Source organism: Nansenia antarctica (assembly GCF_963989245.1).
Source record: "Nansenia antarctica genome assembly, chromosome: 2".
NCBI classification, from domain to species: Eukaryota; Metazoa; Chordata; class Actinopteri; order Argentiniformes; family Microstomatidae; genus Nansenia; species Nansenia antarctica.
In genome coordinates this window covers 28,407,640-28,422,690 of record NC_137675.1, presented here as the reverse complement: position 1 = coordinate 28,422,690, position 15,051 = coordinate 28,407,640, and the positions used below count along the sequence as shown (strand labels likewise).

The 15,051-nt window shown below is 45.8% G+C and overlaps 3 protein-coding genes across 3 annotated transcripts in view; 2 read left to right on the top strand and 1 right to left on the bottom strand.

Moving 5' to 3' along the window:
* The window catches only part of LOC308150069 (lipid transferase CIDEB-like), a gene marked incomplete at both ends in the record, with an annotated part of 115,452 nt that overhangs the window by 79,739 nt on the left and 20,662 nt on the right, over window positions 1–15,051 (bottom strand). The window lies entirely within an intron of this gene.
* LOC308151721 (histone H1-like) lies at window positions 6,986–7,438 on the top strand (the record flags this gene model as incomplete). Its single annotated transcript, XM_080524634.1, has 1 exon — window positions 6,986–7,438. The coding sequence occupies one exon, from the start codon at window positions 6,986–6,988 to the stop codon at window positions 7,436–7,438; it is 453 nt and encodes a 150-aa protein (XP_080380760.1).
* On the top strand, window positions 8,397–9,422 carry LOC308151720 (Fanconi anemia group F protein-like; the record flags this gene model as incomplete). The annotated part of the gene is made up of 1 exon (XM_080524633.1): window positions 8,397–9,422. The coding sequence occupies one exon, from the start codon at window positions 8,397–8,399 to the stop codon at window positions 9,420–9,422; it is 1,026 nt and encodes a 341-aa protein (XP_080380759.1).

Genomic DNA, 15,051 nt, shown 5'->3' with positions numbered 1-15,051 from the left:
CAGTAGGGCCATCCGGTCCGCCCCGGTCATGGTGGTGAGAGACAGCCACATCTGTCGCTGCTGCACCACCGCGTTTGCCATCAGGCGACCCCCACAAACCGCGACGCCCTGGGCCAGGTACATCGTCGCGGCACTGAGCTTGCTCAGAAGCACCGCCTCCGCTGCAGACAAACCGTTGGGTCGGTCTGTGGCGATTTTCGCAATGGCGGCGTTAAACACGGCGATGTTATTCGCCGCTGCCGCCGCCTGCGCACCGAGAGCGTAGCTCTTGTCTACCAGGGTGGCGTTAAACCTGTCACGCTGGTTGGGCGGCATAGGTTTTTTAGGCACCGACCAGGCGCTGGACCCCGGTACCAAGTAGGTGGCTAGCGCTGGTTCGAGCGGCGGGGAGCCGTTGGTCATCCCCTCCGCGAGCCCCTCCACTCTGGTAAAGGGCAAGAACGCCTTCACCGGCGCCCTGCCTGTGAGTGGTTCTCCCCACTTGTCCTCCACGAACTTATCTAAGCCCGGGAGGACAGCGTTAGGAGGTTGGTTCTGTCGCTTCGCCCTTTTCCCGTAAAACAGGTCCTTCACCCAGAAGGACTCCGTTGGGGGAGGGGAGGCGGGACGGGGAATTGCCAACACGCCTGCCGCAGCTTCCAGGAGGCCCTGGAAGTCGTGGTGGAGTGATGGGGGGGAGCACGTGCTCTAGGGGAGCACGTGCTCTACCTGCCGCTCGCTCTCATCAGAGCTTTCTGATTCTGACACCGGCACCGACCACTCAGCTGGGTGAGGGCGGCGTGATGTCAGGGCCGGTTGAGCGGGCGGGACCATCCCTACTTGGGGAGGTGCCTGCCCAGAACGCCGTTCTTGCTTGTCCTCCGCTGCTAGAAAATCGCAGCGGCAGGTGTCCCGGAGGAACTTCTTCGTGGTCGGCGGCGGACGATCCATCGCTGAAGGGAAAAGTCTCCTCCGCTGAAAAGTGTCCTCCGCTGCTTGGAAGTCGCAGCGGCCGGCGTCCCGGAGGAACTTCTCCATAGGCGGCGGACGATCCATCTTGAAGGGAAAAGTCTGGCGGGTCCTCCAGTCTTAGTAGTCGTCCTTCTCAGTCTTCAGATATAAACCCGTGCTGAACTTTTTGGGAGAATGATGGAGCGAAGTACGCCCCTTTATATAGCACCCCAGGCGGGCGCAGGCATTGAAAAATTCAGTCATTGGCTACTTTAGGTAGCGGGTAAACCAATAGGAGCAGAGCTCCCCTATGGGGCGGAGCTCCACGATATAGAACGGGTCTTCGTTGTCATCGTTGTCATCGCGAATCATAGCGAATCATAGCGCTACCTATGGCCGGAAAGGGCTGAACCTATGACCGGATCTGGTAGGGTCGGAAAAACCTCGCAGGCCGGAAATTCCGGTACTTACAACGGCACACTGTGCCTTCATCAGGGAGAATTGAAGAGTGAATCAGGAAGAGGAAGTTTAAATAGAAAAAGGAAAGGGAGGAGTTCAAAAAAAGGGAGGGGGGGGGGGGGGAATCCACACCTGAAAACCAAGTAGCGACTAATTATAGCGTGATTTTGTCTAATAGAGTGGGGAAATGAAATGATAATTTGGAAAAAATCAAATAATGATGTTAAGGGGTCCCAGATCCATAAACCACATTTTTTTACTACACTCCTATACTATCCCCAAAATAGTGTAGCTTTTCCAGGATACTCCAGACCTCTGATTCCAACAGCTTAATATAAAGTCTGGGGTTCCTTTGGAAATGAAACATTTTTTTCAAAGTTTTTGCAACACCATGGAAGTTAGGTAAGTAGCTCAGGCATGTGGCACTGGCAGGTTAGGTAAGGGGAATGTTGCCAGCCCAAACGCTGGCCAAAGCACGGGCTCACAAATCATCCTGGTTTTTTGGGGAACTAACTTCACCTCTTCCATCTAGGCTTTAGATCCACACCAGGACTCCCTCCACCACCCTTCCACTGGTAAGTATCCACAGGTAGGTATCCTCATTTCCTATTGTTATTGTTTAATTTTTCAATTCCTTTCTTTTTCAAAATTCGGTTCCAGGTGAGGTGATAGATAACTGTTCTACTTTTCCTCTATTAGGTCTGTGATACAGGTAAGCATTCCGGTTCCAGGTAAGTAGTAGGTAAGTATTCTACAATCCTCTTTATTTCATATCCGATATACAACAAGCTGCTGCAAATGTTTTATCAGTCGGTGGTTGCCAGCGTTCTGTTCTTCGCCGTGGCCTGCTGGGGTGGAAACATCTGTGCCAGGGATGCTGCGAAGCTAAACAAACTGGTGAAGAAGGCCAGCTCTGTGGTGGGGACCGGGCTGGACAGCCTAGAGGTGGTGGCAGAACAGAGGATGGGGAAAAAACTGGCGGCCATGCTGGCCAATCCCTCCCACCCGATGTACTGCGAGCTGGCAGGGATGAGGAGCAAGTTCAGCCACAGATTTGTTCTCCCCCGTCAAAGTACAAAAAGATTTGGACAGTCCTTTGTTCCAGCTGCACTCCGACTCTACAACCAGGCCCTGCAGGGTGGGGGAGACCTGGAGCTGGAACTTTTGGATCTTTTTACTTATTGAGCCTGCACTGTTTTATGTATTTTATTGAATGTTTTTCTGTTTTCTGTATTGAATGTTTTCTGCCCTAACTGAGCTGTTTGACAACAAAATGTCCCCATTGGGGACAATAAAGGTTTTCAATCAATCAATCAATACAGGAAAATATTAACTGTAACTTCTCACTCTTATAAACTAAAACTTCCTCTGGTTTTCAGGAAAAAACTACTGGTGACCAACACCATCCACAACTGAGGGTCTCCGGTGGGTACCAACATGCCCTAACTGCAACATGGAGGTAGGTACAGAGGTCACAAAATTCGGATCCATAGAGGGAAGATGGGGGCCGGGGGGCCTGGATATTTTGAATGAGGAAGATCCCGCCAATAATAAAAGTGCTAAAAATAAGTGCTGGTAACAACTCAAGTATTGAGGGGGGTCTCAATCCATAACGCCTCCACCTCATAAATGATGCTAAAACATCACACATACACATACAATATAAAATATAAATAAATAAATAAGGGCGTTCTCCCTCTTTCAGTCTCCCTCCCGTTCAAGTTCCCCACTTCTCCTCTCATCATTTTAATGATCCAATTCGTTCAGCCCCCCAGGATCGACAGTACCTAATTTTCTAATCCACTGTCTCTCTCTGGCGAGCCTTTGTGCTCTGGACCACCTCGTACCCGACTCCAATCCCGCTATGAGCAAGTTGGTGCTCCCATGTCTCCTAAAGTGCGTGTACAGTACAGTCTGTTTATCCGTTTTCTCAATTGTATACAGGTGTTGTTTGAGTCTCTGTAAGAGGCTATTCTTGGTCTGTCCAATATACAGTCTCCCACATGTTCCACACTGGATACTGTAAACCAGATTAGAAGACTCAGGCCCCACGGTCTGCCACACCGGTGCGCCCAGGTCAGTATACTGATTTTTGAGAAACTTCAACTGTTTGAAATGTGATTTATATTTATCTTTAACACTCCGACTTAAGGAGGCATGTACAAGGAGATCCTTCAGATTTTTATTTCTTCTATATGCTGCTAAAACTTTCAAATTGTTCAAGGGTTCCATAACCTCCTGTACCCTTAAAAAACTGTTTTTGATGTTGCTGTTTAGTCTACGAGAGGCGGGGGAGAAGGTGGAGACGAAAGGGACCAGATGTTGTGGGCCATCCTTCCTCGCCGGTCTAAATTCCTGCCAAGGACTCCCTCTTGCCTCAGTCCTGATGTTCCGGAGAAAAGTTCTCCCATAACCCCTGGATCTGAGGACCTTGAAGAGGGTCCTCGTGGCTGACTCCGCGTCCTCCTCTGCTGTGCAAATTCGCTTAAATCTGATAAGCTGCGATTTCACTATTCCCCATAGAGGTTTATACAACATCAACCTAGAGGACACCTCAACACTGTAGAGGTTTATACAACATTAACCTAGAGGACACCTCAACACTATAGAGGTTTATACAACATTAACCTAGAGGACACCTCAACACTATAGAGGTTTATATAACATCAACCTAGAGGACACCTCAACACTATAGAGGTTTATACAACATTAACCTAGAGGACACCTCAACACTATAGAGGTTTATACAACATTAACCTAGAGGACACCTCAACACTATAGAGGTTTATACAACATTAACCTAGAGGACACCTCAACACTATAGAGGTTTATACAACATTAACCTAGAGGACACACCTCAACACTATAGAGGTTTATACAACATTAACCTAGAGGACACACCTCAACACTATAGAGGTTTATACAACATTAACCTAGAGGACACCTCAACACTATAGAGGTTTATACAACATTAACCTAGAGGACACACCTCAACACTATAGAGGTTTATACAACATTAACCTAGAGGACACCTCAACACTATAGAGGTTTATACAACATTAACCTAGAGGACACACCTCAACACTATAGAGGTTTATACAACATTAACCTAGAGGACACACCTCAACACTATAGAGGTTTATACAACATTAACCTAGAGGACACCTCAACACTATAGAGGTTTATACAACATTAACCTAGAGGACACCTCAACACTGTAGAGGTTTATACAACATTAACCTAGAGGACACCTCAACACTATAGAGGTTTATACAACATTAACCTAGAGGACACCTCAACACTATAGAGGTTTATACAACATTAACCTAGAGGACACACCTCAACACTATAGAGGTTTATACAACATTAACCTAGAGGACACCTCAACACTGTAGAGGTTTATACAACATTAACCTAGAGGACACCTCAACACTATAGAGGTTTATACAACATTAACCTAGAGGACACCTCAACACTATAGAGGTTTATACAACATTAACCTAGAGGACACCTCAACACTATAGAGGTTTATACAACATTAACCTAGAGGACACCTCAACACTATAGAGGTTTATACAACATTAACCTAGAGGACACCTCAACACTGTAGAGGTTTATACAACATTAACCTAGAGGACACCTCAACACTATAGAGGTTTATACAACATTAACCTAGAGGACACCTCAACACTATAGAGGTTTATACAACATTAACCTAGAGGACACCTCAACACTATAGAGGTTTATACAACATTAACCTAGAGGACACCTCAACACTATAGAGGTTTATACAACATTAACCTAGAGGACACCTCAACACTATAGAGGTTTATACAACATTAACCTAGAGGACACCTCAACACTATAGAGGTTTATACAACATTAACCTAGAGGACACCTCAACACTATAGAGGTTTATACAACATTAACCTAGAGGACACACCTCAACACTATAGAGGTTTATACAACATTAACCTAGAGGACACCTCAACACTATAGAGGTTTATACAACATTAACCTAGAGGACACCTCAACACTATAGAGGTTTATACAACATTAACCTAGAGGACACCTCAACACTGTAGAGGTTTATACAACATTAACCTAGAGGACACACCTCAACACTATAGAGGTTTATACAACATTAACCTAGAGGACACCTCAACACTGTAGAGGTTTATACAACATTAACCTAGAGGACACACCTCAACACTGTAGAGGTTTATACAACATTAACCTAGAGGACACCTCAACACTATAGAGGTTTATACAACATTAACCTAGAGGACACCTCAACACTGTAGAGGTTTATACAACATTAACCTAGAGGACACCTCAACACTATAGAGGTTTATACAACATTAACCTAGAGGACACCTCAACACTATAGAGGTTTATACAACATTAACCTAGAGGACACCTCAACACTATAGAGGTTTATACAACATTAACCTAGAGGACACCTCAACACTATAGAGGTTTATACAACATTAACCTAGAGGACACCTCAACACTATAGAGGTTTATACAACATTAACCTAGAGGACACCTCAACACTATAGAGGTTTATACAACATTAACCTAGAGGACACCTCAACACTATAGAGGTTTATACAACATTAACCTAGAGGACACCTCAACACTATAGAGGTTTATACAACATTAACCTAGAGGACACCTCAACACTGTAGAGGTTTATACAACATTAACCTAGAGGACACACCTCAACACTATAGAGGTTTATACAACATTAACCTAGAGGACACCTCAACACTGTAGAGGTTTATACAACATTAACCTAGAGGACACACCTCAACACTGTAGAGGTTTATACAACATTAACCTAGAGGACACCTCAACACTATAGAGGTTTATACAACATTAACCTAGAGGACACCTCAACACTGTAGAGGTTTATACAACATTAACCTAGAGGACACCTCAACACTATAGAGGTTTATACAACATTAACCTAGAGGACACCTCAACACTATAGAGGTTTATACAACATTAACCTAGAGGACACCTCAACACTATAGAGGTTTATACAACATTATCCTAGAGGACACCTCAACACTATAGAGGTTTATACAACATTAACTTAGAGGACACACCTCAACACTATAGAGGTTTATACAACATTATCCTAGAGGACACACCTCAACACTATAGAGGTCGCAATCGTATGCATTTTAACCCACTTTAAAAGACAAATAGCACGGGAAAGGCTGTGCACAACGTTCCCTCCGACGGTCGAACGGTGGGGTTTATAGCGAGTCACAACAAAATAAACGAGGCCTCCACGACCCACATGACTTTATTCTGAACGGAGACAAGTCTGCTCGCTGGTCCGTTTGCATTTGGATCTCAACTCGTCTCCACCGGTGACTTTTGACCAGTTATTCGCGAGGAGAAAACACAGGCGCCGAAGCATTTCGGCAGCAAAGACTGCCGAGCATGGATGATTGAGTCTGCACGGTTCTCATGTCGCATTTAAGGACAACCCCCTACGGTGGGTTGAGCTTCATTCGCACAGAGCAGCTTCATAGACTCACTTGTAGTGTGTATACCAGAACAAACGAGACTTTTTACAGACATGGCAGAAGTCACACCAGCCCCCGCCGCTGCCGCTCCGGCCAAGGCACCCAAGAAGAAAGCAGCAGCCAGGCCCAAGAAAGCTGGCCCCAGCGTCGCCGAGATCATCGTCAAGGCCGTGTCCGCATCCAAGGAGAGGAGCGGCGTGTCCCTGGCCGCGCTCAAGAAGGCGCTGTCGGCCGGTGGCTACGACGTGGAGAAGAACAACTCCCGCGTCAAGATCGCCGTCAAGAGCCTCGTCGTCAAGGGCACTCTGGTCCAGACCAAGGGCACTGGTGCCTCCGGCTCTTTCAAGATCAACAAGGAGGCGGTCAAGAAAACGGTGAAGAAAAATACAAGATCTGGCACTACACAGGCACAGTTCTGTACAAGCAAGACACACCTACAGATGCAGAGCTTTGGGAGGTTTTCTGGCAACCGTTCCCAAATGGGACATTCCCAGAGAGGCCAGTGAAGTACCAGGCAGCACCCAGTGAACTGGGTAGCACAGAGTCCAAGCCTGCCCAGGCCTACCAGCCACCTGCCCTGCATGAAGAGGAACCGCCACAGAACATGAGATCTGGCATTACAGGTGACAAGCAGCTGTCAAAGTCCGCTTTGAAGAATCAGAAGAAGCGAGAGGCAAAAAAAGCAGCAAAAGAGGTAACCATGGCAGATGCCCCTGAGGCCCAGTCAGACACCTCCTCTGCCAGTAGTGCCCAAGCAGGGCCTACCTGTGGTGACTCGGAGACTGACAAGAAGATCAAGAACCTAAAGAAGAAACTAAAAGCTATTGAAGAGCTTAAAGAGCAACAAGCGACTGGGAAACCCATGCAGAAGAACCAGATCGACAAGATGGAAAAGGAGTGTCAACTCCTAAAAGAACTCAAGGATCTTGAAATAGGACTGTAAAAGAAAATACTGTACTAAACTATACTGTTCATGTTCATGTTCAATGTGTTCAAATCATAAATATTCTTGTCATGCAAGAATGATAGTGGAAGACGAACAATTCTATCTCTTGTGGACAGAATCCTGATTCCGATCTCCTACACAGGGTTCCCGCAGGGTCTTAATATGTGTATGATTTATTATTATTAGAAATATTAGTATCATGAGTATTATTGTTTTGTTGTTGTAATTATTATTATTATTCATATCATCTGCATTATCTACAACAATTTCAGCCCACTCAAATCCATTTATCCCATAGTTCAATATCGAATCCAAGAGGGCCTGAAACACCTGATTAAATCTGTCCTAAAACGTTATTAATGTCCCCAAAAGAGCAACAAAACTCTCATGAAACTAGCTATCATTACCGTTCTTGGACCCACAACGGAAGGTGAAGTAATTACAGGCTAACATTTTATATTTCCAAACAAAACATTTGACTACAACCTGGACCGCATGTGATCAGGAGAGAGCGCCACATGGAGGCAGTTTTGAAAAACCTGGAGAGTATAGCTGATCTGCTCGCCGTGTCACAGACAGACATGGTAAAGCAGTGGGATAAACATACTCTTGACAGAGCCTTTCAGTGGGCTCGTTACTGCGAGCACCTCTACTCAAGGTTTCACGCAAATCCAGCTATCCGTGAAATGTTGGAAAAACAACTACAGACAACAAATGAACTCTTACTAACAACTTTCCAAGGATACACAGACATCACGTTCTTGGACCTGTCACAATGTCAACATTTATTGCTCGCCGGATTATTGAAGAATCCCGCGGTTCCGAGCCTTGTAATCAAAACACTTTTTGAAAGTTCCAGTCATTGCACGACTGCGGGAGATAAGGAAGGCACCGGCCTTTGCACCGAGCTTATTGGGTACAAATCAGCATGCACAGTCCTTGGTACCATCAACCTGAGACGCAATGCTGCAACTTGTGCTCCTGAGGCTGACGTTCAGGGCATGATGTTGATGAGTCGACTGGACACACTGCTCCGGCCAAGCAGCAAGGTGGACCTTGCAGAGCAGTTCTTGGACAGCATCCTACAAACCAGTGGTGGAGTGCACAACTTCTCCAAGGTAATTGCAGCTGTTATCATGTCGAGTTGCCATGACAGCAGTGTTTCAGGAGTTTCACTGGACTTCCTCATGGACTGGTTGGAAAGAAACTACTGCTTACTGCAACATATGTGTTCCACCTTGCCCACTGGACTTGTGAAAGACCTTGCGCAGAAATCCTTGAAGTTCAGAGTGGCATATTGTTGTGTTTTGAAAGAGGGGGCTTCACATATGGAGTATGACTTAAATGAAGGAGAATGGATTCAAGCATGTGCCAACAGGATGTCATTCAAGACACTGACCGACCATTTTAGGTCATTACTTGAGACATGTCCCTCACTGAAAGAGGACACAGAAAAAGAGCTGACTGGACTGAAGGTTGCTGATGGGGACTTTGATGTCAGAGGTCTAAGCATATGGAGTGACATCCTTTCTGAGATCATGTGAATGTTTCTTGTGCACTATGACATGTCATTCAGCACAGCGTTAGTGTTAATCACAATACCTTTTGTTCTCTCAGACGCCCCATTGAAGATTTGTGATCCCTCTAATTACTCTTATTGTCTTATGACAATCACTCTTGTCTGCGTATATTTAGCGGTGCATGGTTCATGCTTAAAATCTTTGTCAATACATAAATTTTTTCATTTTTGCTGTTTTATTACCTGATATGAAATGACTTCATCATACATACGGTACACATTTCTTGTGTACCTTAACTGTGTAACATGACTCCCTAATGGACCATTGTTAATGGATATACAATGCTTCTATCTGCTACTTTTTATAGCTATCAGAATAAAGATTACTTATTTATGTACACCTCTGTATGCATTTTAATATCATAGTACAATTGTACTATTAAAGTACGTAAGGTTGGTTTCCTTCTGGACGCATTGTCTGCACATCGGATTGGAGTTGCAAATCAGCCAGCAGGAATCTGGCAGATGGTAGCAAGTTGCCCAGGCAACCCATAACTGCTCTATGCATGAAATTTAAAGTAAAGGCCAGACTGAATGTTGTGTACCTCGCAAATGAGTCCCTGGAGACACAAGGACCCGTGCCTCATCGTAGATTTCATCTCACTATCAAATCAGGAGAGCTGCGGTGAAGAGCCACTCCAAGGTTATCCTGTGTTTGGTGATTCCTGAGATCTGCAGAAATCTCTTCATCTCATGAGGAAAGAAGATCTTGACTCATTGCTTAATATTTGGCTTTTGGGCTTCTGACCAGGAATTTCGACTTTGGATTTGATCAGGAACACTGAAATTATGGCTATAGGTCTTGTTAGCTTCTCGTAATGTCTAGCTCTGGATGAGATACCTGTCTCAACATGTGATCAAGTCTTTGTTTTATATGCCTTTATTTATTACGTATGTTTAGAATAGAATAGAATAGACTTTATTGTCGTTGTACAGTTGCCTATACAATGAAATTGTAGTGGTTCTTCTGAAGGTGCGAAAACAGAAAACATATTCACATATTCACAAACATATACGCATATAACATATCACAAATATTACACACTAGACAATTAAAAAGCGAAAATGCTATAAAACAAGCTAAGCGACAATGAGGTCCGTGGTGTCAAGTGCAAATAAAGACAACAATCTTAAGAAAATAAAAACAACTATAAATCAAGCTAAAAGACATGAGGTCAGTGGCGTTATAATACTATAATACTGTAAAAATATATAAATAGGCACTTAGAATAGAGTTATTGCACATTTCTATTGCACTTTTCCCCCTGAAGATAAACATTTATGAACATGTCTTATGTCTATTGTTCAGTGTTCTGATGGCCCATGGATAGAAACTGTTGGACAGCCTGTTTGTTCTAGCCTTTATGCTCCTGTACCTCACTCCAGAGCGCATCAGGCTGAACAGGTGGTGACCAGGGTGGAGGTGGTCTTTAAGAATCCTTCCTGCTCTGGAGAGGCACCGAGAGCGTGCCACGTCATCCAGGGAGGGCAGGGGACAGCCGATTATTTTTTCCGCTGACTTCAGCACTCTCTGCAGTCTCTTTTTGTCCACTACTTTGCAGCCAGCGTACCATACTGTGATGGAGAATGTCAGCACACTCTCAATGATGGAATGGTAGAAGGTTACCAGCAGCTTCTCCTCCACCCTGTTTCTTTTGAGAACTCTCAGGAAATGGAGTCGCTGCTGGGCCTTCTTTACCACCGCTGTGGTGTTGGCTGACCAGGTGAGGTCTTCTGAGATGTGGGTTCCCAGGAACTTAAAGGAGGGGACTCTCTCCACAATGTCTCCGTTGATGTAGAGTGGAGCAGGGTCTGCCTTTACCTTTCTGAAGTCCATGACCACTTCCTTGGTCTTCTTGATGTTGAGAGTCAGGTTGTTTGTGACACACCACTCTGTCAGCCGCTGCACCTTGTCCCTGTAGGCTGACTCATCCCCTCCGGTTATGAGCCCCACCAAGGTGGTGTCATCCGCAAATGTAATTATTGCATTGGTGGGGTGGGTGGGGGTACAGTCATGGGTGTAGATGGAGTACAGGAGAGGGCTCAGAACACAGCCCTGTGGAGAGCCGGTGCTGAGCATGAGGGTGGAGGAGTTGTGTGGACCCATCTTGACTGTCTGTGGGCGGTTGGAAAGGAAGTCCTTTTAGGAGGAAGAGAAGGACCCCAGCCCCCATCACCATCAAGGGGGTGGAAGTCGAGAGGGTGGACTCCTACAGGTACCTGGGAGTACAAATTAATAACAAACTGGACTGGACTGACAACACCGAGGCTCTTCTCAGGAAAGGGCAGAGCAGACTGTTTTTCCTGAGAAGGCTGAGGTCTTTCGGTGTCTGCAACAAGCTGCTGCAAATGTTTTATCAGTCGGTGGTTGCCAGCGTTCTGTTCTTCGCCGTGGCCTGCTGGGGTGGAAACATCTGTGCCAGGGATGCTGCGAAGCTAAACAAACTGGTGAAGAAGGCCAGCTCTGTGGTGGGGACCGGGCTGGACAGCCTAGAGGTGGTGGCAGAACAGAGGATGGGGAAAAAACTGGCGGCCATGCTGGCCAATCCCTCCCACCCGATGTACTGCGAGCTGGCAGGGATGAGGAGCAAGTTCAGCCACAGATTTGTTCTCCCCCGTCAAAGTACAAAAAGATTTGGACAGTCCTTTATTCCAGCTGCACTCCGACTCTACAACCAGGCCCTGCAGGGTGGGGGAGACCTGGAGATGGAACTTTTGGAACTTTTTACTTATTGAGCCTGCACTGTTTTATGTTTTTTATTGAATGTTTTTCTGTTTTCTGTACTGAATGTTTTCTGCCCTAACTGAGCTGTTTGACAACAAAATTTCCCCATTGGGGACAATAAAGGTTTTCAATCAATCAAAGTCTTTGATCCAGGCACAGGTGGCGGGGGGGAAGTCCAGGGCAGCTAGCTTGTCCACGAGGATATTGGGGATGATGGTATTAAAAGCTGCACTGTAATCAACAAAGAGCATCCTCACCGAGGACTCCGGGTGTTCTAGGTGGCTCAGAGCAGTGTGGAGGGCTGTAGAGATGGCATGGTCAGTAGACCTGTTTGCTCTGTAAGCGAATTGGTGAGGATCAAAGCCTGGGGGGAGGCGGTCTTTGATGTGGTGAGATATGAGTTTCTCGAAGCACTTTGCGACCACTGGTGTTAGGGCAATAGGTCTGTAGTCATTGAGGTTATTTATGGTTGGGGTCTTGGGGAGTGGGATTATTGTGGCTGATTTGAGGCAAGGTGGAACGGATGCCTGACTCAGGGAGAGATTGAAGATCTTTGTGAAGACAGGTGCGAGCTGAATTGCACAGGCTTTCAGCACTACCCCAGGTATTCCATCAGGACCGGTGGCTTTCCTTGTGTTCACAGACCTGAACACACGACTCACTTGATGTTCTTCGACATTGAAAGTGTATGTGCTTCCGGACTGTGATGTCAGTGTCGCTGTGTTGGGCCTCGTTGCTTCGAACCGGGCAAAGTGATGGTTTAAATCTTCTGCCAGCGAGGCTTCTGCACTGAGGGTCACAGGAGAGCTCCCTTTGTAGTTGGTGAGGTGTTTCAATCCCTGCCACACTTGACGTGAGTTATTGTCTGATAGGTGGCCCTCCACCTTCCTCTTATATGCCTCCTTGGCACCTTTTATGCCCCTTCTCAAGTCTGCCCTTGCTGAGCTGTACAGGGCCTTGTCACCTGTCTTGAAGGCGGAGTTACGGGCACTCAGGAGTGACTGAACTTCACTTGTCATCCAGGGCCTCCAGTTTGGATAAACACGGACGTACTTTTCAACCATGACATTATCCGTACAGAACTTAATGTAGGATAGTACATTGTCAGTGAAGCCCTGTAGGTCTGGTTGTTCTAGGATACTCCATTCTGTCTGAGTGAAGCAGTCCTGTAGCTCTGAGAGTGAACCCTCTGGCCAGGTTTTGACAGACTTTGTGACTGGCTTCATTCTCCTCCTGAGGGGACAGTATGCTGGGATAAGCATGAGTGAAATATGGTCAGATAGTCCGAGATGTGGGAGGGGGACTGCTCTGTAGGCATGCTTCAGATTGGAATAGACACGATCCAGTGTGTTAGCCCCTCTGGTGGAACATTGTACATACTGTACAAATTGGGGGAGGACTGTCTTTCATTGACTGCCAAAGACGCCATTTGGCGTCTTATAAAATAGTAACGTTGACTGCCATTTGGCGTCTTTTTCTTCTTTTTTTTTCGGGGATTGCCATATTGACGTCTTATACACCTGGTGTGTGAATTTCAGACTTGGGTGTAATGTATTTCTGCCCCAGATGGGGGCAGCAGTTCGATTTAGCTCAGATATAAAAGCTGGAGAAGAAGGGGGCGTGTTGTGGGTTGTAGAAAATGGCGAAACGGATAGCGAAAACGAGAGGAGACAAGCAGTATAAGCAGTTGACACTGGCACAGAGCTTGTCTGGCAGTGGATCTGCAAGGAGTGTGGTGCCGATCAGGTCAACTGCAAGCAGATCTGCAAGCAGATCTGGTGCAGGAGATGCGCCAAATGTTGCAGATGGTGAGAACCGGAGCAACGCGCAATGCTACACTCGTGGGCCATCGGAGCCACGTCGCCGCGACTCTTCAAACAGTTCAGAGTCGGAGGACGTAGAACCAGACCCCGACTCGTCGGACGAGTGGTTGCCATCCGGATCGGCTAGCAGCAGGGAATCCTCTCCAGATCAGCGCGGATCCACGATCCAAGACAAAAATGCGAGTGTGAAAGCAAAGGTAAACATATCATATATAGAAATATCATTACACTACACTACACTATTACACTACACTATTACACTATTACTATTACTATTACTATTACTATTACACTATTACACTATAACACTATTACACTATTACTATTACTATTACACTATTACACTATTACTATTACTATTACTATGACACTATTACTATTACTATTACTATTACACTATTACACTATTACTATTACACTATTACACTACATCATTACAAAGCAATAAAACATGCCTTTTGTATATATATTTTGTATAAAATGGTATATATTTCAATATTTTACAGTCCCTGAATCGAGCAGAGGACGTGCCTCAACCAGAGGGTGTGCTGCAAGGAGACGGCTGTCTTCAGAGAAAGATGCTGGTTGGGGTCAGGGTGAGTGGCAACCCACAAAGGTTCCATTCACGGCAACCCCTGGACCCCAGAATGCTGCTGCAGAGCTGGAATCTGACCTGCCGGTTGATTTCCTGGAGCTGCTTATTACTGATGAGCTGCTGCAGCACATTGCAGATCAAACCAACCTGTATGCCCAGCAGTTTTTACAGGCACATCCCGACACTCTGCCACACTCCAGAGGGAGGTTATGGAAACCGGTGACAGTCCCAGAACTGAAACAATTCTTTGGACTCACTTTCATCACCGGTTACATAAAAAAGCCAAATCTAGAAATGTATTGGAGTGTGGATCAACAGGACCCCACTCCATACTTCAATAAAACCATGCCCAGGAACAGGTTCCAGCTCATCTGGAAGTTCCTCCACTACAACAATAATGCATCACAGGACGCCACAGATAAAATGTATAAAGTGCGTCCTGTTTTAGATC